Here is a 24,106-nt window from a genome sequence, read left to right as displayed (position 1 = left end):
GTTTGACAGACTATTTAAGTATTTATATTGATTTCTTAAGAGCTACTTGACGAAAACTTGGCATCCAACACCCAATCAATAGAGGAATGAAGGTTATTTCCTGTCCAGTCTCATGTTTTTGTTGAACTTTTCTTCTATTTCTTACTGCTCCTCTGTCATAGGTATTCTTTTAGAGACCAGAATTTTTAATCCCACACTGACGAATATGCTGAGAGAAAAAGAGCTCTGAAACACCTTCTAAAAGCTCGCAGAACTACCGATCAAGGCTACTCTAAAAAAAAAAAAAACTACAAGAAAGTATAGTGCTTTGGCAAGCAGGTGCATAAAAATCGCAGTGATTTAAACTTTTGCACAGCACTTTACGTTTCATGCATTCAAATGTCTTAATTTTGAAATCCATTTTCCAGGCAAATTATGTCAGAACATTTCTATAAAACACATATAACACATTGTTCTGACAGGTACAGCTTTCTAAACACCATTAAAGGACAGATTATTGCATATTATGACATGGATAACAATAGACTGCCATATTTGTAAATATGAACACATTCTGCACATGAAGTCATATATAAAGAGAAAAACTTGGAGTTATCACCCATTGAACATATTTAGGGAAAAAGAAAGCCGAAAAAGAGGCACCAAGCTATTAGGAAGCTGAACTTCTATATCAGACAAAACAGAATAAAGTAATTCAGAAAAAAACTCAAGTTTACGTCAATTGATCTCCACCAAAGGATTGTTGCCTAGAGGACCTGATACAAAATCTGCATTCTTGTAAAATAAAAAATAAAAATCATTACTGCATTTCAAGTTTTTATTTTTATTTTCCCCAAATGGACTCTCACCTGAGCTTTCAGGGAGGTGATGGTGTCTTCCAGCTCCTGCCTGAGATCAGCTGGCATCAGACCTTTGATCTTCTCCTCGTACTCCTGATGCACCCTCGTCACCTGAGAAGACAGAGCCCGTTTATTCAAACATCATCCGACCTGGGACCTACGTCGGTCACAAGGCATATCCAGGGACACTTGCACCAAGCAGAAAAAGATGAAAGCATAGACGACAGAGGTGCAGTTATACAAGTGCATCTCAGTAAATTACAATATCCCTGAAAAGCTCATTTTCTTCAGTAACTTGACTCCAGAAGTAAAACACATTCATTACACAAAGAGCGTTTGTCTCTGTTCATTTCCATTACTGAGGCTTACAGTTCACCAAAACGTAAAATTAGGCTTCTGAGAAAATCAGAGCGTTATATAGAATCAATAAAATTCTCCAGGTCGTGCAAGTTTGCTGCCAATCCAGCACAGTAATATTATGGTCAATAAAGCAGGTATTGGTTCTGATACCAAGTCCTGTTGGACAATGAAATCAGCATCCCCACAAAGTTTGTCAGCAGAGGACGCATGAAGTGCTCTAAAACGTCCTGGGAGAAGGCTTTTCTTACTTTGGACTTGGTAAAACATAGTAGAGCATCACCAGCGGACGACACGACTCCCTAAATCATAAATGTCTGGAAACGTCACGCTGGACCTCGAGATGCACAGAATTAAAACTCTTCCTCCAGCCTCTGAGGCCTTGATTTACAAATAGGTTGAACAATGTATATTCATCTGGAAAAAGTGCTTGGACCACAGGGCTACAGTCCGGTCAATGTTCTCATTAGCCAAAAAAGAAGCTTCTCTCTGGATTATGTTCAGGAGTGGCTGAACAAAAGGAATGGATATCTTTCTGTCTGGTAGCTCTTGAAGCTCTGGATAAAGCTGCTTGGATGTTGATTCATAATCCTCTCAGTTCCCTGTCTTAACTTCAAGTGTTTCCTTCCACTCAACTTTCATTTAATATGCTGGTAAAAGTCCTTTGTGAACAACCGGCTTCTTTAGAAAGAACATTTTGTGGACTGTCTGCAGTACAACTATTGAAGTAAGCAGTCTCTTTGGTGAGTTTGTTGACTATAATGGTCATAACACAACATTTCTGTTTTTAAAACAAGTTTTTTTTATTAGTCTTGTGGAATATTCAAAATAAAAACAACATTGCTGGCTTATCTTAGCTGTAAGCTCACTAAAACAAACAGAAATAAAGAGATTACATAAATCCCTGTAATGAATCTATACACGTCACAATTTTTAAATCGAATCCCTGAAGCACATTAGCTTTCTGATGGTATTCTGCTTTCCTGAGATGAGTTTGTACATCATTAATCTGAAAATGTCCCAGCTGAGTAGGTGTTTCTGCCTCTCTGGAAGGACCTGGATACCAGGCAGCAGCTGACACACACACACGGACTGAGGGTATCCCCTCTTTATTCATGGCTCAGAGTTCCCTTGCTTTTCTCGGCTCCTTCACATCTCCACAGGGGGTCCAGTGCAGTTGGCATGACTCGGCTCTACGCGAGACCCCCCCTACTGGTTGTTGGCCACTACAGCCGCATCTGACACAAAGCACTGACGAGGGTTTGGAAGGGGACAGGACCCATGAAACGCAGCAGCAGCAGCTCAATAGCCGGCGTGCCATCTCCACTGGGGAGGACCGGAGGAAGTCTGTCTGGGGCTAAATTACACTCTGCTAAACCAGAGTCTGATTATAGAAGTTGAAAAGGGTTTGGTTAGTGCAACCCCCACTTTTTACCCACAAACACACATGAATGGAAGCGCTCGTATACGCGCTGCAGACATGCATGCACAAACCGAGCTTTATACGGTACTGTAAAAAAAGAGTTTATAGCATTCTGAAGAGTCGCTGAATCAATTAATTCGGAGCTCGACGAGCGCTTTAACAGAGCTCAAAGCATTAACAGTGGGGGGAAGCAACAGTTTTCATCCACATATTTCAAGGTGTAACCAGGGAGAGAGTCTGTGTGTGGCAGAGCCACAGTCCAGCCAAAGTCCAATCTGCTCTTTCAAGTGAGGAGACCATAAAATAAAGTGATGGGGGAGGGTTTAAAGACGTAGAAAAAAAAAAAAAAAAAGAGATCTGCTTCCCTAAAATAATCTTCCTGTTGTGGATTTAACTGATTGTTCTGGCTTTGGCTAATTAATCTTCCTGGGCACAATGAAAGGGATTGGGGAAGCACTTCAAAGCAACCCTCAGTATAAATGATCCCTGCATGAGGCAGCTCACTTTGTCTCGGCACAGTGTGCAGCAGATTAGTCCGCCACAACTTTGCCAATTTCTCCAGCCTCCTTCCAAACCTATTCATTTTAAAGTGTTGGAGCAATTTCAGTGGGTTAGGAATCCATCAGTTTAGAAGAATATGTTATTTTTCTCCTGTTGTGTGAGAATGAGGTCGGGGACGGTTAAAAAAGAAAGAAAAAAAAAAGAAAAAGAAGAAACCTTTTTAAACAAGTTGCAAAAAAAAAAAAAAACAGGTTGTAGAAGCTTTAATTTCGATGTCCTTAAGACGTCTATCTCTATCTATAGCAGCTTCTGTAGTCATAACAGAACGGCAGGCCAAGACAAAACACACTTCACTGCTTCAGACCAAAGCAATAAACAATGGTTGAATAAACACATCCCTTACCAACCGCTCTGAATGCGAGACTCAGATTCTTCAAAAGCCAAGCTCCTTAGTTTTGCATTCTTGATTCGTGTACGGTGCCGCCACCGCAGCAATGAGAGGTCCGCTCAGGCTAAATTATAAGCTCCCTTGTGGCAACGCTGTCTCCATCGTCTGTCCCATACATACGTTGGATTGGGCCAGGCTACAACAGTACATTCACAAAGAGTCCAGGGGAGCTGCCGGGGAAACTGGATACCATACATTGCCTTGCAAAAAAACACCTTGAATACTTTCTTTCCCTCTTCTCATTTGACAACTACTCGCTTTAAAGCACTGGAAAAGTGGAAGGTAAAGGATGCATCTAAATAAAAAACAAAACAAGTCAGCTTTTTTATCGTCCATAAGCCCTAAACTTCGTAGAACCACCATGCCCAATCAGAAACCCAATTTATTTTTGCCAATTCGTCTTAGAACAGGAATGTCTAACCACAGATTCTCAGTTGGCTTTACATGTGGGCTTTGACTAGGCCATTCTAACACCTGAATATGCTTTGTATTAATCCGCTGCATATCTTGCTGTATTTTTAGGGGGGTTGTCCTGCTAGAAGCTGAACTCCTAGTTTCAACTCTTGCAGCCTAACAGGGTTTCTCCCAGCATTGCCCTGTAGTCAGCTTCCTGGTTCCTCAGAAGACACGCATCCCCACAGCATGATGCCTCCGCTACGTTTTGCTGTGGGGACGACCTGTTTCAAGGCGATGTGCAGTCTTAGGTTTCTGCCACATCTAGAGTTTTGTATTTTTGGCAAAAATAACCAATTGGTGTCATCTGATCAGAGCATCTTGGCTACACTGGGTCCATTTAGGGGAATCAGGGTAAAGGTAGCTGAAGACTTTTTTAGAAAGTGTTGAAGACCATGCATCCTTTCCCTCCTATGTAACAATTATGCAACACTTTCTGTTGGTCAATCCAATAAAATCTTAATAAATTACATTGAAGTTTGGGATTGTAAAAGTCACAAAATGTGAAAAAGTCTTGCGAGACCCCGTCACGTATGCTCATTGTTTCATTATTGACCAAATCCATTTAGCTCCCAGCATGTGGGTGGAAGCAGCCGCTTCTATCCAAACAATATCTCTGTTGTTTAAACCTGCACTTGGCTAACAGACAGACTTCAGCGTGTGTCTCTCTGTGGATTTAAAAATGCAAAACAGAAGCATCTGACTCCCCAAAAGACGGCTGACTTGTTTTCTTAAAAGACATTGTTCCTCCAGCTTTGCATTCTCTTCCAAGGGTCCTCCCTCTGCATCTCTCCACTTCTTTCATGCAAATGCACTTTTTTTTTTTGCCCTTTTCCTTTCAACATCTTTTTTTTTTACAGCAAAGGCATGTTTGTTTTCCCGACAGGCAGAAAGAGACGTGCGATGACATCTGAGGGGGGGGGGGGGGGGGGGGGTGAGGGGAAGGCTCCTCACCGTTAGGAGAAAAAGTGAGACGTCTTTGAACAACGTCGCTGATCAAACCCGTCACGAGGGCTTGGTCACTGACAGACTCCAGATGTGAGCAGAAAGGAAAGAAAGGAGAAAAGAGAAGAGGGGAGATACTGGGAAGAACAACAAAAAAAGAATGTGTGCCACTATTTTCCCTTGTAATGAAAGAAGACTTTATGTTTCTAAAGACAAATCAGGTTTGATCTGTGCAGCAATTTCTTTTTTTTTTTTTTAAAACGGGACTTTGTTTGTTCCTGATGAGGTGCCATTTTGAAGACTGTGAGGAGAGGCAGTCGTTTTCCCCTCCCAGTCATCTTAAAATGACAACATTTCATCTATATATAGTGCTCAGATTGCGGTTTTGACTTTTTCCTCATGTTTGGCGCCGTCACATGGCATAGTTTCTGACAGCTGCCAGCAGAAAGGAACAAGCCCTAAACACGTTCTATGTTCAAATGAAGTTTGTCACATCGTTGAAGAGGCTTGATGCATGCTAATGAAGCTGGTGTGTGTGCATGAAACAAATTGTGGGGGGGAAGACAGTTTTTTTTTTTTTTTTATTAAATCTATTGTTCCCAGGTGACAACGCTGTTGTCAGGAACAAGAGGGTACATCAAAAACGGCAGTGTTGGCAAAGTTTGCACCTCCACATCCAGAGTTGGAACTCAGCGATTAGGACTGAAAACGGTTTGTTAAAAGATGAAAGAGAGAAAAAACGCCTAGAATGAGTCACAGATGTCACTACAGTTACACACACGCGCAGTGAAAGTAAATATTCCCGACTTTTCCAGACTCAACTTCCCAGAATTCCCCAAGATTTATATTCATTTGAAATATTGAATACAAAAATTCGCTATAAATTGATGGCTGATATTTATACCACAAACCTGAGGTACCTGCTGACGTCATTGCTGTTGAGCATTTCATTGATACAGGTGAGGTTGATCTTTTTATAAGTAAAAGATGGCAAACAGAAAATGGGCAAAGACGATCAAGATGAGAAGCAAGGAAGGACACAAGGAAGGAAAGGAAAGTTGGAAAGCAAGGAAGAACATAAAAACATTGAAAGGACACAAGAGGTAAAGGAAGGATTGGAGGTACAACACAGGGAAAGAAAGAAAGAAAGGACATATGTATGGAGGAATTAAAGAAAAGGAATGACATAAGGAGGGAAAGCAGGAACGGAAAGGTCAAAAAAGGGCAGATGACAAGAAAACAAGGAAGGACAGAAAAAGGAAATAACGACAAGGGTTAAAAAAGGAAGGACACAAGGGAGAAAATGAAGACGGAATGACACGAGGAAGGAATGAAAGGAAGGAAAAAAGGAAGTGGACAGGGAAGGAATGGATTTAAGACACAATGAAAGAAGAACAGAAAGAAGGGAGGAAGGAGGCAAGGAAAAAAGAGGGCAGGGAAGACAGAGATACAAGGAGGGAATAAAAGGACACAAATAAGAAACAAAAGGAAAAAAAGCAAGGGCATGAGGGAAAAGGCAGAGGATATGGGAGAGTGAAGGACACAAGGAACCAAGGACACAAGGAACAAACTAATAAAGTAAAGAAGGATACAACATTTGAACAATGAAGCAAAAAGAAAACGCTGGGTTCTCTATTTCCATGCTTATGCTGGAAAATAAATCTAAACCCAGACTTTTCCAGAGGAGTATAAGACAGAGGCTGATGTGAGGTTTCTCAACGAAAACAACACGAGAGGGAATGAGCTGTAAACAGAAAACAGTTGTTTACTGAAAACTCCAGCAATGTATATTTCCAAGGCAAAGCAAGCGCCTATGTTGCCGGAAGAGCGACCTCTGAAACGTTTACAGATTTGCCGTGCCATTTGCTCTGCCATCACACGTTCACCCAAAGAGCTGCACTCTTCCGGCCGCCATCTTCACGGAGAGCTTGATCACGCGGCGAGCTGATGAGATGCCGTTTCGGGGGCCGAGGGAGCCTGCGAGGGCCCCCGTGAGCGTAAGGCGAGCAGCATCTGTGTGAAGTCTGGGCAGGAAGGCCGCTTCAGCGTACAAGAGATTGGATTACAAAACATACAAGACACATGTTGGCAGATCAACAACAGCAACAGTGAGTGAGGAAGAAGCACATCGATGTGCCCTCAATTATTAATGCGCACGAACCACAGCATGAGGGCACAACTACCCACTAAAACACATATACAGTAAAAGAGATCTGCACTAAATACACACCAACCAACGAGATTCAGACATTTTTCTTTCAAGAAGAAAATCTGTGCTAGATTAATGAATAGTGTCCAAGGAGCTGTTCAGCAGCTAATATTAGAAGTGAACGCTTGGTTACGTTTGTCGCGTTGTTCAATTGTACTCAACATGCTGACTGAATGAAATCGTGAGGCTGCAGGTTTTTTGCACCGTAAATAAAGGGAGCCGCGGCGTTTTGCCACAAGGTGAAAATGACTTTGGCTATGAGCCGACAGAGCTGTCTGGTTTAACGGAGCTTCCCCCAGTGGATCTGTTGGAACTGCAATAAAGATGGCTGAACGGCAGACGTGTGTAAAGTGTCCTCTTTGGATACAGAAGTCGAAAGCAGGCGGAAGTTAATATTTCTTTTTTCAAAATAAAATACCCAACAAACCGCAGGCCAAAGGAGAGACTTGACAGGTCAGTGAAGTTGCTGTGAGCCGCACAGGAAACGCAGGAGAGCCTCACCGTCGCCACTACCTCACCTTTCCAATGTAGCTCTGCTATGTTTGGAGTAGTTGTCCTGGTAGAAGATCCCCAACCCCCAAATCTAAAGCAGCCTCTGAGAGGTTTTCCTCCAGTATCGTCTGGGTCAAAAAAGCTCAGTTTTGGATTGACTAGAGCACCTTCCATATGTTTTCTGTGTTTCATGAAACCGTTTGTTTTCTTGTTTCCACTGTTCCATAATGGCTAGTCTTCAAACTTCGGAAAAAAGTCCAGTTTTGTTTTTAACTTTTTCTTTGGAATGATCATGACCTGGATGACAGAAATCTTCACCAGCATAACGGCTAGATTCATGGATTAAAGATAAACGACTGATTGTTGGCCTCCTTACCCATCAGTTGAGCTGGACAGTCATGTCCTGGTAGGTATGCTTTACTCTTTCCATTTTTCAGATTGTGGCTTAAACGTTGTGGGACGTTTAAAGCTCGTGGTTTTATTTCTCAACCCTTTTAAACTTCTCCACAACTTTCTCTCTGACCTGTTTGCTGTGTCCCTTGGTCTTTATGATGCTGTTTGTTCACTGATCTTCTATTATATAACTCTGAGGCTGCACAGAACAACTGGATTTAAACTGAGATTAAATCACAAAGAGTTGGACTCCTATCAATTCGGGGACTTGTAAAGGCAACTGGTTGCACTAGAGTTTATTTAGGAGTGTCCAATTTAAGGGGACTGAATACAAAGGTAAGCCATATTTATCAGATGTTTGCCTGAAAATTATGCCAATGCAATTCTTTATAATGCATGACTTTATCACCTAAAATCCCAATAAAATATACTGAATCATACTGTTTTAATGTGATAAAAATGTGTAAAAGGTACAAACACCTTTGCAAGTCACCATCAGCAACAACTCAATGAGGGTAAAATGATCGTAAAATAAACAAGAAGAAGACCCTGCGGCGTAACAAGGTGCGGATCAGTGACAAGCGGCTCCTCAAAACCGGCGACCCCATCGGCGCGATTTATGACGGCCAGACCGGCAGACGTGTGACGAGTGTGTGAAGTGTGTGCAAGGGTCAGTGGGCGGATCAGAGGGAGCACAGGAGAGCGAATGCCTTTGGTGTACATACCGCGGTACAAAGACCAACCTCCTGCGTGAGCACAGTCATTAGTTCTTTCTTCTCTGTGTGTGTCAAGGTCAAAACATAGCCTGATTACAGGGCATTCTCCACAGCCACAGGGTGTGTGTGTGTGTGTGTGTGTGTGTGCGCGCACCAGAGCTTCCCTTTTGAACACAGGCAGTGGTGGCATTCTTGGCCCTGGGCACTGGCTCCTGGGGCCACATCTCAAGGAATTTGGGAAATGTGCAAGGGGGCATATCGCTGACTCCGAACAGGAGAAGGCGAGAAGGAAGGTGGAAGAGGGCAAGGGGAGGAAGGGAGGCTAAGAACGTATTTTTTTCTTTTTTTCTTTTGTGGCCCCCTGGAGGAATAACTCTGACTAGTAAAATCAGAAGACAGGGGATTGCGACATAAAGTGATAAAGTAGCAAAAGAAGGTGTTAAAGGAGTGGTTTTAAGAGCAAGAGAGAAAGGCTGCATGATCAAGAATGTGAAAGGCTGTGATGAAAAAAGGCTGAAGGCGAAGTTGGAAAAAAAAAAAAAAAAAAAAGGTGATGCAACGATGACAGGAGGCTGCAAATTGTTCAGCCGAAAAAACGGCTGCTGAGACGAATGGAAAAAGGAGAGATTGAGGGAAGAGGACAAACAAGTTCATTACCCTCTCTTCTGTCTCCAGCTCCTTGCTGAGCAGCTTCTTCTCGGCACAGTGCAGCTGTCTCTGCAGACTCTCCACCTTCTCTTGCAGAGCCTGGGGACAAGAAGAGGCGTTCAGTCGGCTGACAAGAAACGCGCCGATAGAACAGTTCTGCACGGCTTAACGTGTAAGTGACGCAAACTGATCAGACACTGATCCGCGGTTGCATTTCAGCCGAGAGGGCGGCACGGCGAAGCTAACAGAGCGGACACAAGAGGGTCACCAAAATATGCACACTGCAAAAACAGATCTAAAAATAAGTCAAATGTTCTTAAAATTTGTGTTTTTGTCCTAGATTTGAGCAGGTAAATAATATTATCTGCCAATGGAATGAGTATTTTGACCCCTAAAATAAGATAATTAGACATCCTGCACTTGAAATAAGAGGATGGAGATGAGTTGTTCCTATTTTAAGTGCAAAAGTCTTATTCCATTGGCAGATCATCTTATCAACCTGCTCAAATCAAGGACAGATACACTAATTTTAAGAAAATATTACTAATTTTTAGTTCCATTTTTGCAGTGCAGATGAGAGAAAAAAAAGGAGGATTAGAGGCTACTTTGTTTTTGTATCTGAACTAAGAAAGCCAGAACATCAATCATGGAGAAACTTTTTCAGTAAAGACAAGCAGAGGGGGGAAAAAAATAAGCTTTTTTTCCACACAGGAGATTATCAGACTTTCATAGAAGATTTTGAGAAATAAAACAGGGGTATGAGCGTGTTCCTCTCTGCCTGTAAGTGATAGTAAGGTGTAGTTCCTGTGTACAACACAGAACCAGATGTTTTCCAGCACACACTTCATCTTTGATTAGTCTGCACGGAAAACAGAGCGAGGGGAATGGGCTTTACATGCAGGTGTGCATGCACGCAGAAAAGCACAGCAGCGCCTTTACCCTTACACACACACACACACACACACACACACACACACACACACACACACACACACACCTCGGTCGAGTGTGCGAGGCTCTGGCAACGATCAATATCCCAGGAGTCACCCCCGCCGGAGCTGAGCGAGCGGGCCAGGTGTTGGCTTGTTGATTCTCTGAGCAGAGCAGAAACACAGTCCAGGTGATAGGCATGACCACCTGATCCGCGGCCCACTCGACTGACATAAATCACGCAGACTACAAAGCTTTGGGGCAGGAATGAACTCCTGAGCAGCGCCGAGAGGTAAAACAGCTGAATCTGTAGTCAGGCGTGTTATTATATCCAGTCAAACAAACAGGAGCCGGGCCTGGTGGGAAGATTCTCCTTTACTTCGTGTCTATTTATTCAGCACTCGTCAGATGTAAGGACATAAGAGCCTCCGCCGTTTATCTAGATTCAAATCCATTTTGTTTTTGCGGGCCAGTTGTCAAACATAAAACCCATATTAACGCTAACTGCTGGAATCATCGTCAAGCTTTTTATCACCTCTACCCTCCAAAAGTGTTCAAAGCTGAATTACACCCATGTGTAAAACGAAATGAACGTTTTTAATAAAACATCGTGCAGACTAGGTAAAACTATGTTCCCACTTAAAACAGAGGTTCTTGAAAGATTTAGACCCAAGTCATCTTTTATCTGAAAACCAGATCATTATTTAGATTCCTGAACCCTGAATGGTGTATGCTTGCCTCGATCCTAAGGTGGATACGAACTGATCAGACGGGGAACGCTCTACACAACCTGCAGCTTAGGAGATGCTCTGACCCAGTTGTCCAGCCATCACAGATTAACCTTTGCCAAAATCTCTCAGAATCCTTTTGCTCCTGCTCTTTTTTTCAGCTTTTAACAGCGTTAGGGTTCTCCATTTCGACACCCAATTCTGGCATTTGTCAATTCGGGTGGCACCTGAATTGACAAAGACTCCTGAATCAGTGTCGAAACGTTTTCAGAAAGTCCGGTTGCCTCTGATTTAAGCCCGTTTGGTGCGGCTTGAATGACTTTGGGCAATAGGATGGGGAATAAAGTTTGGAAATGGCAACATATTTCCATACTCATGTTCCCCTTTTTTCTATACTTATTCATATGTGGAAAACACTAAACTCTTTCCTGCTTCGACTCCTCAGGCACCCCAACAGTATGAGGATGACCAAAGATGAAGATGAGAAAACTCTGACGTGTCAACCCTCCGCCTTTCTGAACCCACGTCTGATTTCCCGCACTGTGACGCAGCAAATCTGGTCCACTTCATCTGGGAAGCATGGCTAAATACAGGGCTCCACATGTGACACGCGCTTTCTTGTGGCATCTACGCTTGACGTGCTCCGAACACGTCGGAGTTCACAAGTTCAACGTTTGTGGCATCATTAGCAGAATCATATGGGACGGTTCTGCAGAACAGCGGCGACGCTCTGTGAGTCAGAAAGAAAAAAAAAAAAAAAAAAAGGCTTAGGAGTTATTTAGTCATTACTGGTGTCAGACGGGATAGAGGGATGATATTACACACTGCTAACAACAGATTGCTCACTGAGTCTAATAGGCAGAGACAGCGTTACAGGAAAACAACCCGTTTCTTCAGTCACAAACACCTGCCCTGAGTTTGACTTTAATCCAGAGGAATCACTCTGCCACACATCTGAAACGACGTCGCAGCGCATTTACGAATCCAGCTGTCGATGAGTTCAGTTCATGGGTTTCGGGGTTTGCTCAAGTCTAACACGGGGCGGAAAACTTACTGGTTTTGTCAACTGTTTATTTAAAGGAACAGAAGTATTTTCCCCCCCCTTTTAATCAGGAATGAACCAAATTTCTATGTTCTTGGAAAAACCTGAGGGACAGATTGTCTGAATGTGTAGAACAGTGCAACCTATCACAAGCTGTGTCCTTAAAGCAAGCTACTCTTAGTTTTACTCATCACCCCAAAAAAACTAATTTAAAAGTCCTAAATCCAAAGGATATTAATACTTTGATATGTGTATGGAAACTTCTCCCTGACCGTGAAAGCTTAGGCAAAGCCCAGGAGAAGAAAATGTCATCGTTTGTACCATTCTACAGGGGTCCACAAGGACTCAACCAAAGGTGGTCATGAGTAAAACTAAGAGCATCTTGCTTTAAGGACACATCTTGTGATGGCTTTCATTGTTTAAACCTTCAGACAAGCTGGTCCTTCTACAAGAACATAGAAATTGGGTTTGATTCCTGATAAATAAATAAATAAATTAATTAATTAACAGAATTGCTTCATGAAGCGAATCCAAATCAGACACCGTTCAACCGTGCAATGATGGTGGTTTTGTTTGGCCACAATGACATCACACATGGCCCCGCCCCTTCAAGTGTGCCTGGGTTCTGAAATTCAGGTTCTGATTCTTATGCACATTGTAGAAAATGGCATATAATGCTCTTTTTTACAAAAATATTTTTGATGCATATCCACAAACTACTGTAGCCGTCATTTGACCTTTAAATTAAATTCCAGACTTCTCTAAGCTTGGTAGGAGCCCTGCGATAAGAGGAGTGCCACCAGTCAAATATCCAGCCAGAATTAAACCATGGCTACAAAAAGATTGTGGATCCCCTGAAATGCGAAAGTACAATTTCCCAAATATTAGTGTGAGTGTAAGCAGGCTTGGTTTACTGCAACATTGACGGGTTAGGAGCCTGTGTGCATGTGTCTGCTGAAAATTCCCAATGAATATGACCCTGTACAACAAATTCTTGTTTTATTCAATAATGATTCCACCCTGAAAACAGTTCAAAGACATCTTAAAAATAAATATAATATTAATAACTATGCCAAAAATGACTTGAGATGTCAAACAGGAAGTATATACATGGTTTGAGGTTTTCAGAAGGAAACCAAACTAGTATAAAGTTGTCATGCGAACGTGCACCATGTGTAGGACATGAAGCTGTCTACGTTCCATCTATGATCTGGAGTTTATTAGCCATGGAGAGCAGCATGACTAGAACAAGCCAGGACGAGGAGAACATCGACTTCTTTATGGAGGGATGCAGCGAAAGAGTGTGACGGGAATGAACAAGAGAATAAAGCATGACGGAGAAAGTTATATGGAGAAGGAAAACTATCCGAAACGGCAAAACAAGCCATAGGAAGCTAAAGGGCAACATGTGACCGAATCAGAAGGGGGAATAAAAGTTCAGAGAGGCGAAAATGAGAAACAGCAAGAATTTGAGGGAAAGAAAAGGAGAGACAAAGGAAGAAAAAAAAAAAAAAAAAAAAAAAAAAGCACGTGGTTGGGTTGCAGAGGCCAGGTCAGCGGCGTACTACTGCCTCGCAGCTTCGCAGTCAGGAGGCTTCAAGGTCTCTCGCTCCTGCCTCTCCATCAACAATCAGGCCTCAGCCCCTCTCTCATTCCAAACTTTCACCTCAAAGGAGCAGCGGGGCACACAAGCACTGACAAAACACTGCTTAGAGGGATTCATGCAGGTATAGGCACGCATCAATATTAACAGCGCAAGTTCTAAAAATGCAAGCGCTGCGCTCCGTCAAGCCAGCGCGCGGTTATCGTGCCGCACGCACGCCCAACGTCACACGCACACACAAACACACACACACACACACACACAGGCACAGCGATGCCTGAGTCATTCTTTCCTGGGTGGTCCTCCTGCACAGATAAGGCAAGCATGTTTCCCCAGGGTGAAGCAAAAGCAACAGAGGGCAGGAGAAAAAAAGGCAAAAGAAGAAAGACGGCGGGGGAACGGTGGGAGGAGGAAAAAAAAAAAAAAAGGCCAGGGGCCTCTTTAAACTTGGTGTTTTGTTTAGAGCCGAGCTGCTCATCATGTGCGGCGGGGCCCTTCTATTTGCAGCGTGCTGTCAGAAGTTTCTCCCAACGTCTGGATTAAAGAGATCCTCTAATGACACTGAGGCTGGACGACATCAGACAGCAGCAAAAACCTCACATTGCACCGCCTCCAGCCAAGGACACACACACACACACACACACACACACACACAGACACACACACACAGAGAAAAGCAAAGGATGAGGCAGATACACACAGACATACATATACAAAGATGTAGTGCCCACACAGACACCAGCTAAAGCAGAACCACGGCTTTGTGCTACAGATCTGATGGTAAATAATAAAAGAGGCGCTAACCTCAAGGAGAGATGGATGGTCGGAGAGATGAGCGAAACCTCTCTTTTATCTGCAATTTTATCAAAGGATCGCGGGGAAAGGTAAAGAAGAAAGAAGCTGTGGGAGGAGGAGATGGAGGTGGAGGAGGAGAGGTCTCCCTCCTGAGGTGTTTGAGAAGAGAAACTTTTGCTCCGCTGTCTTGTCTGCCTGCGTGTAGTAATAAAAACATGCGGTTTAGCAAGTCGACCAGGACGGCCCCCTCTGAAATGTAACTCTGATATTGGTGTGAATTGACTTTCTTTGCAGCCCTTTGATGCTTTACAGAGAGTTTTCCTGCTCACGAGTCAACCGAGAAGGCATGCAGCAAAAAAAAAAAAGGCGGTGACCGCGGAACGTTCCCGAACCACAAACCTGAGCACACGTCGGCACAGCTACTTTGGGAGCGCTGATGAAAGTATCGAGACAATTGCGGCGCTAATGAAGACATGCTGCAAATGAGTTATGCCCACGGGGGGAAGACGCTGTTCTCCAACGCTCAGCTGCTGGGAGCTACGGTAGAAAGAGAATAGGAAACAACTCCGAAATATGTGCCATATGCCTGTTCTGTTTTCCTGCTTACTTGTTTGTCGGCACTTATAAATATATTCTGTTTATCAAATAGTTTATTGCTAAATAATTGTTAAGTTCAGCTCAAGTTCCAAACACAACTGCGTGTTTTAAAACTCCGGGTTCGTGGGTAATTCTAGTTTGTTGTCTGCCAGTAGACGAAGGTCTCTTTGACTTCCCACGTTCCCTTTTAAGCATCCCGGAATGGAATCCTTCTCTTATTTCTCCCTCCTCTGATATGACGAGCACTGGCCACAGCCGGAAAAGTTACACTGCACAAACAAAACTAAAATTTAGTCAAATTTTCTTGAACTGAGTGCATTTGTCCTTGATTTGAGCACGTAAATAAGATGATTTGCCAATGCAATGAAATTTTTGCATTTAAAATAGGAACAAGTCATCTTTAGCATCTTATTTCAGGTGCAGTATATCTAATTATATTATTTTAGGGGTCAAAATACTTATTCTATTTGCAGATAATCTTATTTACCTGCTCAAGTCAAGGACAAATGCACTAATTTCAAGAAAATTTGACTTATTTTTAGTTACGTCTTTGCAGTGTATCAATCGGCCCACAAAATGCACACGCGTCGAGTTGAACGCACACGCAAAACATTAGTAGGGTTTCCTCTTTGCATAATAATAATTAATGATTGAGAGGAGCTAATCAAAGCAACTTTAATCCTCGTCCCTGTGAAGGTCTAAAAGAGCTTAAGTCCTCGATCCTTTAAAATCTAATCCAACAGATAAGAGTGCTTTTAATAGATGACACACCTAGCCCTCTATTTCAGTGTTTAACTACTGCTGGCTCTGAGCTTATCTGTTCAGCTTTGTTTCCCTCCTAGCTGAGCCAAGTTCTGCTCGGGGTTTTCCTCCTGTTGAAAGAGAGTCTTTTCTTTCTACTGTCGCCACATGCATGTTGTCTCAAGTGCATTGAGTTGGCAATGCTGCAAAGTCACAGACTTGATCCAGTCGACTGGGGTTGTTAGGAAAGAAAACTTTTTACCTATTAGCATCATAAACTGAATTTGACTACAATCAAATTGGAGTTTATGTTTTTTTAAGGGTTTGAAATCTTGAATAAGTCGGCCATATATTTCTGTAAAGAAATTGCATCAGATTTTTTTTTTTAAGGTTCATTGAGATATAATTTGTCGTGAATCGGCAATGTGTAAATAAACTAAAATGAACTAAAAGCCTTTTCTTCTCACTCAGCAATTTCACAAAGGAGTGATGGAGCGAGCTACAAAAATGCAATAAACTGGCAGACAGGTTGTAAGGTTAAATGCAGTCTATTACCTTGAATCTAACAGTTGTAAATGAATTTGAATATTTATTTACAGAGGTATTTACTAAATAGAGACGCTCTGATCAGATATTTTGTGGCAGCTGATACAGATATTTAGCTCACTGCAGTTAACCAGATATTTCCAAGAATGCCAAGATGAAAAACAGCATTATTTATAACAGAAATAGATTCTCAAATACGATAGAACAACTTCTCTAATATGTTCGCCCTACTGTGATCCTCTACTGTATAGCTCTCACAGTTGTAGCAGCCACAATGAACAGCCTCAGTAGAAAACCCAGTTCTTCTAGAACTTTCTCACACCTTATCTGTTTCCATTTTGATTTTTAGAAACATCACTGATACTGAAAATGGGCAAATTTGAGTTCTCTTCTCTTTGTAAGAACTTTTACACTAAAGAGGGCCGCTGTCAGCTAAAAAAAAAAAAAAGTAGTGGTTATTTATCTTGTTTTCTTGGATAAAAAGCTTTTTTTTGTTTTCAACCAGCTGATCCGCGACCCGGTATGACAGCTGAAAGTTGTCTGATTCTGGCTGCGGAGTGACTTTTCCAAAGAATCTAAGCGAAAAAAGTAAAAAAAATTGAGAATTATTTATCACTGTGATCCATACACTTTCGCCTTTAATTACAGTGAATAATCTTTGGCGATAGCAGCATAACGAAATTACAACAAAACTGCAAAAATAAAGCTTGTTTACGGAGTGCTGAAAACCATAGATTAGGCGCTAGGCTGTTATTGTTGGTTGTCTGTTGTCTCCACTGTTCAAGATGCATCCCACATTTTCACCAAATCTGTACCGCAGGCAGCCCCAGCTAAACAACATGTACTCTGTGTCTGCGATGCAGAATAAGGTTATCTGCTGAAATAACCTCCCACCTCCTGGGAGTAGACGTTACCTTTGATGGTGTGTCTTAAAATGTACAATACATGGCACTGATATACCTTCATACCATCACAGAAGCTGACTTTTGCACCTTTCACTTTCTCAACTTTGGCATACACAACCTGATGACCAGCTCCTCTACAGCGAGGTGGACCATGAGTTTTTCTGAACCCAGAACAGGCCTTCTTTCTGTCCATTCAGGTAACGGTCATACCAAAAGAGCTCTATAAAGTTTTCTATACACGTTCAGGTTATAGTTCTGGGTGAAATGGCGAGCTGTGTTGAGAGACAAGGGCTTTCCAAAGCACCATGGTACAGATGTTTTCTAACTGCAATAGAGATGTTCAGTGAAAGTTAAACAGTGGTGTGTAAATATAAATACATCTTTGCTACCTTTGAAGGATTTGAGACGGAGAAAAGCCTCCAAATTATGCTTTTCAAAGCACTTTATTAACTTCCTTAAAAGCAGGTATTTTCAAAGTTTGCTGGTCTGGAAAATACAGTACAGAGGTTAAAACAACGTCAAGAGGAAAAGGCATCAGTAAAACATTTTGAACAGCTATCAATCTGCTCAGGAGAGGAAATTCCTGCAGATTCACTCAACGTCAAACTGTCCAACGCTCAGTCTGAGACACTACAAGCCTCAATTAACACGTTAAATTGTTCATGAAGTTCGTGAAGAAATCAAAAGAATTAACAATTACGTCTTGTTTGAACGGTTGCAAAAAAGAAATGCATTTCTGTTTAACAAGAATGTGGCAGCATGACTTAGGTTAGATAAATTGCAGCAGAACGGACCACAAGACTTCTGAAACAATGCTCTTTGGACAAATGAGACCAAAGCCAAGAGAAAACAGAACACAGCATATCAGCGCAAACAACTTGTAGTGACGCTCAAACACAGTGGTGGAGGGGTAACAATTTGGGATCTGGGCACGTGGCAGTCATTAGCTGTCTTTCCATCCAATTCTCATGTGAATGTTGAGCGAACTTTTAAAATATCGCAAAAAAGAATATGCGCATCACACGTTTCCATCTGCTGGTTTATGGCAAATTAACCTTGCGACGCAATGGCAGTGTAATGTCGTCATACATTGACGGTGGTAATAAACAGGAAGTAGCACTTGCTAACTAGCACGGACCACAGATCAGTAATGTAGTGAGGCTTTGATGAATGTGCTGAATTTTCTTTTTTTTTGTGTCTCTCGGTCGGTCCAAACGTACCGGTTGTTGCTTTCAGACCTGATTTCGAGCGTTATTGGAATAAATGGCAAGAAGCTGGCAGCAGAAACAGCTGATCAGTTATGTGAGTAGATTTGCTCTACGTCAGAACTGATTTAAAAAATGCATTTCCATCTCCTCTTTCATGCATTTACAATTTTTTAAAAAGTCAAAAACCACCTCAAGTGAGCGTAAAAACGTTTTTGGGAAACGTTAGTGAGTTAATTAAAATTTTGCAGTTTGCATCAACCTTTTCTAATGCAATATTTCAAAATGTGCATTGAAAAAGGTTGATGAAACACGACTATTTGTTCCAGCATGAACTCCTCTGTACAACAAAGTTTTCTTGAGTAATATTTAAAACAATCCGTCTTACAGCTAAAGCTTGAATCACCAAACGAAAAATCCTCCACAACACCAGGCACAGCAGTAAATATACATTGTAAAGGCTAAAAAAAAGAAAACAACACAATTGTTGTAATGGCCTAGTCAAAGTCCAGACCTCAACTGAAATGCTAATATGGGAATTGGGAAAGTTTTGCAGAAATAAATGGCTGTAAACCTCAATAAACTGAAGCAATGCTTCTTCCATGACGACGAGAAAGAGACATCACACAAAAATGTGTTTTGGATCATAGGGTGTACTCTGTTATTGCTGAGTTTAATGTCATGGACACTTTTATCTGTTTCTTTAACTTTTATATATTAAACAAATACAGTAAATAAATACAGGGAGTTACAAAGATGCTAAAAATAATTTCAAATGCCCTTAGATCATCTAAATGAGTGGAACCCCAGCGGACTTCGTAACTTCCAGAATGCACAAAGTACAGTTTTGCTATATTTTCCAATGTCATGACAAAATTTTGTAGACAAAATCTGTCAAAAGCTGGGTAAACACGTCCAAAAGCACTAACTTCTGCTGCAGTTTTTAGCTATACATTAAATAAAGGACATTTTCCATGACGTACGGACACACAAAGCTAAGCTTCACTAATGTGGTGAAAAATAAATTCACACAGTCACATTTGCGTCCATTCGCAAAAACAAAAGAAGAAGAAAGGCACAGAGACGCAGATGGTCGAGAAACTTTAGTAAACAAATGCCCGGCTCAAGGTTGACGCACAGATCCCCCCCTCAGTTGTGTTGAAGGACGCACAGAGGAACGCGGGGGACAAATGCACGCTTGCGTACACAAAACGTTTGAAGCGGCTCTTTGCCTCTGCAGCAGGGAGGATCCAGCACACCTGCTCTTGATCCACTGCTGCCATTCCTTCCCACAGGCAAAGTCATCCTTTCAACCCCCTCAGAAACTAATGCATATATAACTACGCAACGAGAGACGAATTGCGGCTGCTACAGCTAGCCGCTTGTGAAGGCGCACGGGCTTGTGTGGCTCGGTGTGTTTGTGCACAGGACCCCCTTGTTAATATCACGCATGCACAAAAGCCCGGCAACTAGTTCACAAAGACTACATCAACAGTGAGTTTGACAAAGACTACGCTGTGCAGTGCACAAGCAACAGCACACCTCGTGTATTCCCTCTCATCCTCAAACACAGGGAGACAATGGTCACTGTTGCATTATGTAACGTGTCTACTGTCATTTCACCTGGAGGACCAGGACCTTCTCTTTGACTCGCTGCAGAAGTTGCTGCTGGATGTGGCTGGATCAAAGGTGTGTGTTCCCATCTGGGTGTGTGACAGCGTGTGCGTGTGTGTGTGAGAGAAAGTGTATGTTCAAGAATGCAACACGGCCCAGAAAAGGGCACAAACTCAAAGGCTTGTTGTGTGAGAGACATCGACAGATAAAGACTTGAGGACCTGAGTAAGAAGAAAACTGGAGAGGCTGCATGTAGGCCCCTCAAACACTAGGCTATAGGTGGGAGAGCGCGCGTATGTTTGCACGCGCGCGCGCGCGCGCGCGAGTGTGCATGGCAAAGATTCGGCAGGTAGAAAGACAGGAAGCACTGCTGTGGGGAGCAGGAACAGCGGTGCTGATCAAAGCCCAGGCGGGTGACACCATGGGCGGAGTGCCATTGTTTATTCACCAGCCACCTCTCCCTTTTGGCAGGGCGAGGTGAGCATGTGTGCTTGTGAACGCGAGTGCAGAAACGGGAGTTTGAGACAGAAAGAGTTCGAAGATACAGAGTTGGTAAGATAGGGTGCGCCAGAGAAAAGGTGTTTGTGTGCGTACCTTTCCCGTGGCGGGCTAATGCGGGCTTCAGTTTAGTCAGATGAGGCATGAGCACACTCGTGCTCTGTATGCACGCATAGTTAGAAAGACTATCTGTGAAAAATGATCAATACAACTTGAAAAATGCTCCCCAAAAAATAAACATTTTCATTACCAGATGAAAAGAAAAACCTATAGAGACACCAGACATGGAAAAACTAATGAAAAAAGAAGTGGGAGAGATGACTTCAAGAAACAACTACAAACCAAACACAGGATGTGTCCTGTGGAGTAGCCTTTAGAATCCAGGCAACATTAAGATATAGCAAAACATTGTATTCAGACTAATAATAATTACACATCAAGTTATATTCTGACTGGAGGGCCCTGTTTGAGGAACTAGGGCCGTTTTCTGAAGCAAATGTTTCATCTCTCCTCTTTTTCTACTGCATCTACCTATGCCGAAGCAGATTATCAGGGTAGAAATCTACCCCAGAGAATTGGCCTTAGTCAGGGGATGGTACATTTTAATAGAGGGAAAGAGCTTCGCACTTTTTTCCACAGCAGGATAATAATCAGCCATCTAATGTTTAACTTGTCTACAGTTCATGTAACTTTTTACTGTAAAAGATTTTATAGTGACAGTGAAATTCAATCTCATTCGTTTCAGGAGCCATAGGGGGTGAATACGCCTCAGTGTTAGGGTTTCACACTGTTTGTGTTTGATTTATTTCAGATAATGTGTCCTGAGACACAAACAAAAACAGTTATAATGCACACCTCTTGGTTAACAGGTTTGAAAAGAAAAGAGCCTGTTGATTCTGAGTGTGTGTGTGTGTGTGTGTATGTGTGTGTGTGTGTGCAGTGCAATGCTCTTTTTTGACACACGGCACTAACTCTGTTAAACATCTATTGATGGTTACATGTTTCCTCGAAGTTTGAACGTATTCTAATTTTATCTTAGAGTGTAAACGCTGTAAAGAAAAAGCTGAGGTAAATGCAGGTAAGGCTGAAGACTCTAGATCCGTCAAAATTATCTAAAACGTGCAACAATAAGTATGCAACTATACAGCTACACTTTTGCATGGACTTTGAATTTATTAATGTTATAGCGTAGGTGCTGTGAAAGAATGGTCAGTTAAACTTTAAGACTGTAACCGGTGTGTAACGATTTGATGAAGACTTTAATGGTCCATTCAGGACAATTAAAGTCCGTTCTGCAACTCTAGGTCTCCAGCTGTACACCTGAACAGATGAACAGGATGGAGACAACTGGTAGTAGCTGTAGCGCAACATTTATTTTTAGTATCATTTGTCTCTTGACCTAAGAGGGTATGGAAAAACAGCACGGTTCACTAAGGCTATGGAAATGCAAACAAACAGCCTAGGGGAGATAAACAGTTTGGGGAAATACATTTCAGGGGATAATTGTTCATAGAAGCAGAAAAAGAGACTCCTTTAGTGAAAGAAATCATGTGATTTCAGCTACGTGTTTAATCCCCTTGGTACAAAAGTGGTAATTATTTTATGAGCGGTAGTAATTGAAGGGATATTTTTCATTTTGACTAAAAGCAAACGGATCACGGTAAACATTTGAAATATGAAGAGGGTGTTTTGAAGTTTTGTTTTGTCAAAGTGATTGTCAAGGTGATCATATTAACCCATACTTGCACTTTTCTCACAAAGTTGACCAATTGGTACAGTTTCCGCTCCTTTAACTAAAGCCCGCAGGCCATCTAACCATGACTGTGGAATACTGGCAATGCACAACATGTAATGCTTTCCTGATAAATGGCAACGTATTTAAAAGGCAATGTGAATTACTATAGGATCATAACACAAATCGGACAGATCCAACATCCTAACTATATGTGGGACAAAATCTGTGAACATGTTGCTCCACATTAACAATAACATGCTAAAAAAAAATGAAGCCAGTGAGCATACGTAAATGTGCCACCAGCGTTCTAAAAAGGGCTGTAACGATATACAAAGATCTGAGCGGCTAACACCCACATTTAAGAGGTCCAGGAGCGGCAGAGCCACAGAGGGAGCTAAATTCAGGCTAGAAACGACAGAATGGGGCTGGTGAAGAGAGGGAGGGGGGGAAAAAAAAGGACATCTGATCCGGTGCAGCATGCATTCAGAGCAACTGTTTCGGGATTATCCCAATTCAAATGTGCGGCTAACTTTGATGTTATTTTCTTCCCCTCCTATTGTCTGAAGCCCCTCGCTCCCTTCATAATCCGAGCCCTTTGAAGTGAGCAGAGTGGAAACAATGTCAGCAGGCGACACACTAACTCCGATGGCCCACTGACAGCTCTCCGCCACTCCTTTCTTTCCCCACCTTTTGTCTCAACTTCTACACTTCCTCTATCCTTTCATTGCTCTCCCTTCCCTGCCTGCCTTTGGTCCCAAACGCTGTTTGTCATCTCACCTCTTTTCTCCAGCTCTTGATGCTGAATCTTTATGTAACTTCCTTGTTTGTCCTGTTAAGCCGATGTCACCCACCTCTCCCCCACGCCGCACATGTCTGGCCTTCCCTAAACTATTCAAGCATTAATTGGAGTCTCATTAGCTGGTGTTTAACACAGGAGGATCGTTGTAATGGAGTCACAGATAATGAAAGCTGTTGTCTGCTCCCAACACAGATGCCAAGCCAAATGTAACGGCTCACGACAAAGAAGAGAAGAACGTGTGAGCGGTATCGGAGTAGATCTTAAGCAATAAGTGTAAAATAGTTGGCAGGGGATGTTTTTGGTTTTGACAACACCATGGCAGTTTATAATTGTACCGTATTTTCCGGACTAAAAGTCACAGTTTTTTTCATAGTTTGGCCAGGGGTGCGACTTATACTCTGGAGCGACTTATGTGTGAAATTATTAGACATTTTTACCGGTATATCATTACATCTGTTATTTTCACACCAAACCGCAAGGGGGCGCTCTAGGCTTGTGTTGAATCAGACGTAAGCGACGTAGAAGCGGAAGTGCCGCATCTTTTACCTCCGGAGTTAACGGAGTTATTTGAAAGTGACACCGAGGATGATGAAGATTTCACTGGATTTTAGTTATTTGGAGGGACACGGGCGCTTTGGGTAACTTCTCCGCATGTTATTTATGCTATAGTTATCTGAATAGCTTTTAATATGTTATGTTAACATACCAGGCACGTTCTCAGTTGTCATGTAGCGTAAGCTAGCCGTACAATTATTAAGCCTGTTGTTGCCTCCGTTCTGTTTTTATTCAAAATTGCCTTTCAAGATGACATGTCTGTTCTTGATGTTGTATATTATCAAATAAATTTCCCCCAAAAATGCGACTTATACACTAGCGCGACTTATATATGTTTTTTCTCCTCTTTATTATGCATTTTATGGGTGGTGCGACTTGTACTACGGAGC

The 24,106-nt window shown here is 42.2% G+C and overlaps 1 protein-coding gene across 7 annotated transcripts in view; it reads right to left on the bottom strand.

Annotated features, from left to right (window-relative positions):
* The window catches only part of cep112 (centrosomal protein 112), a 172,744-nt gene that overhangs the window by 12,819 nt on the left and 135,819 nt on the right, over positions 1-24,106 (bottom strand). For 5 of the 7 annotated variants that reach the window (XM_036148055.1, XM_036148053.1, XM_036148058.1 and 2 more), the window contains 2 exons: positions 9,434-9,523; positions 849-950 (listed from right to left, as the gene is read on the bottom strand). In XM_036148055.1, coding sequence (XP_036003948.1) covers positions 849-950; positions 9,434-9,523 — 192 coding nt within the window. Of the gene's footprint in view, positions 1-848; positions 951-9,433; positions 9,524-10,421; positions 10,519-24,106 lie in introns of those variants that run through there. The other 2 variants (XM_036148059.1, XM_036148057.1) reach the window with 2 other exon arrangements.

This window comes from Fundulus heteroclitus, chromosome 16 (assembly GCF_011125445.2).
Source record: "Fundulus heteroclitus isolate FHET01 chromosome 16, MU-UCD_Fhet_4.1, whole genome shotgun sequence".
Classification (NCBI taxonomy): domain Eukaryota; kingdom Metazoa; phylum Chordata; class Actinopteri; order Cyprinodontiformes; family Fundulidae; genus Fundulus; species Fundulus heteroclitus.
The sequence above is the reverse complement of the archived record's forward strand: the minus strand, read 5'-3'. Positions and strand labels throughout refer to the sequence as shown.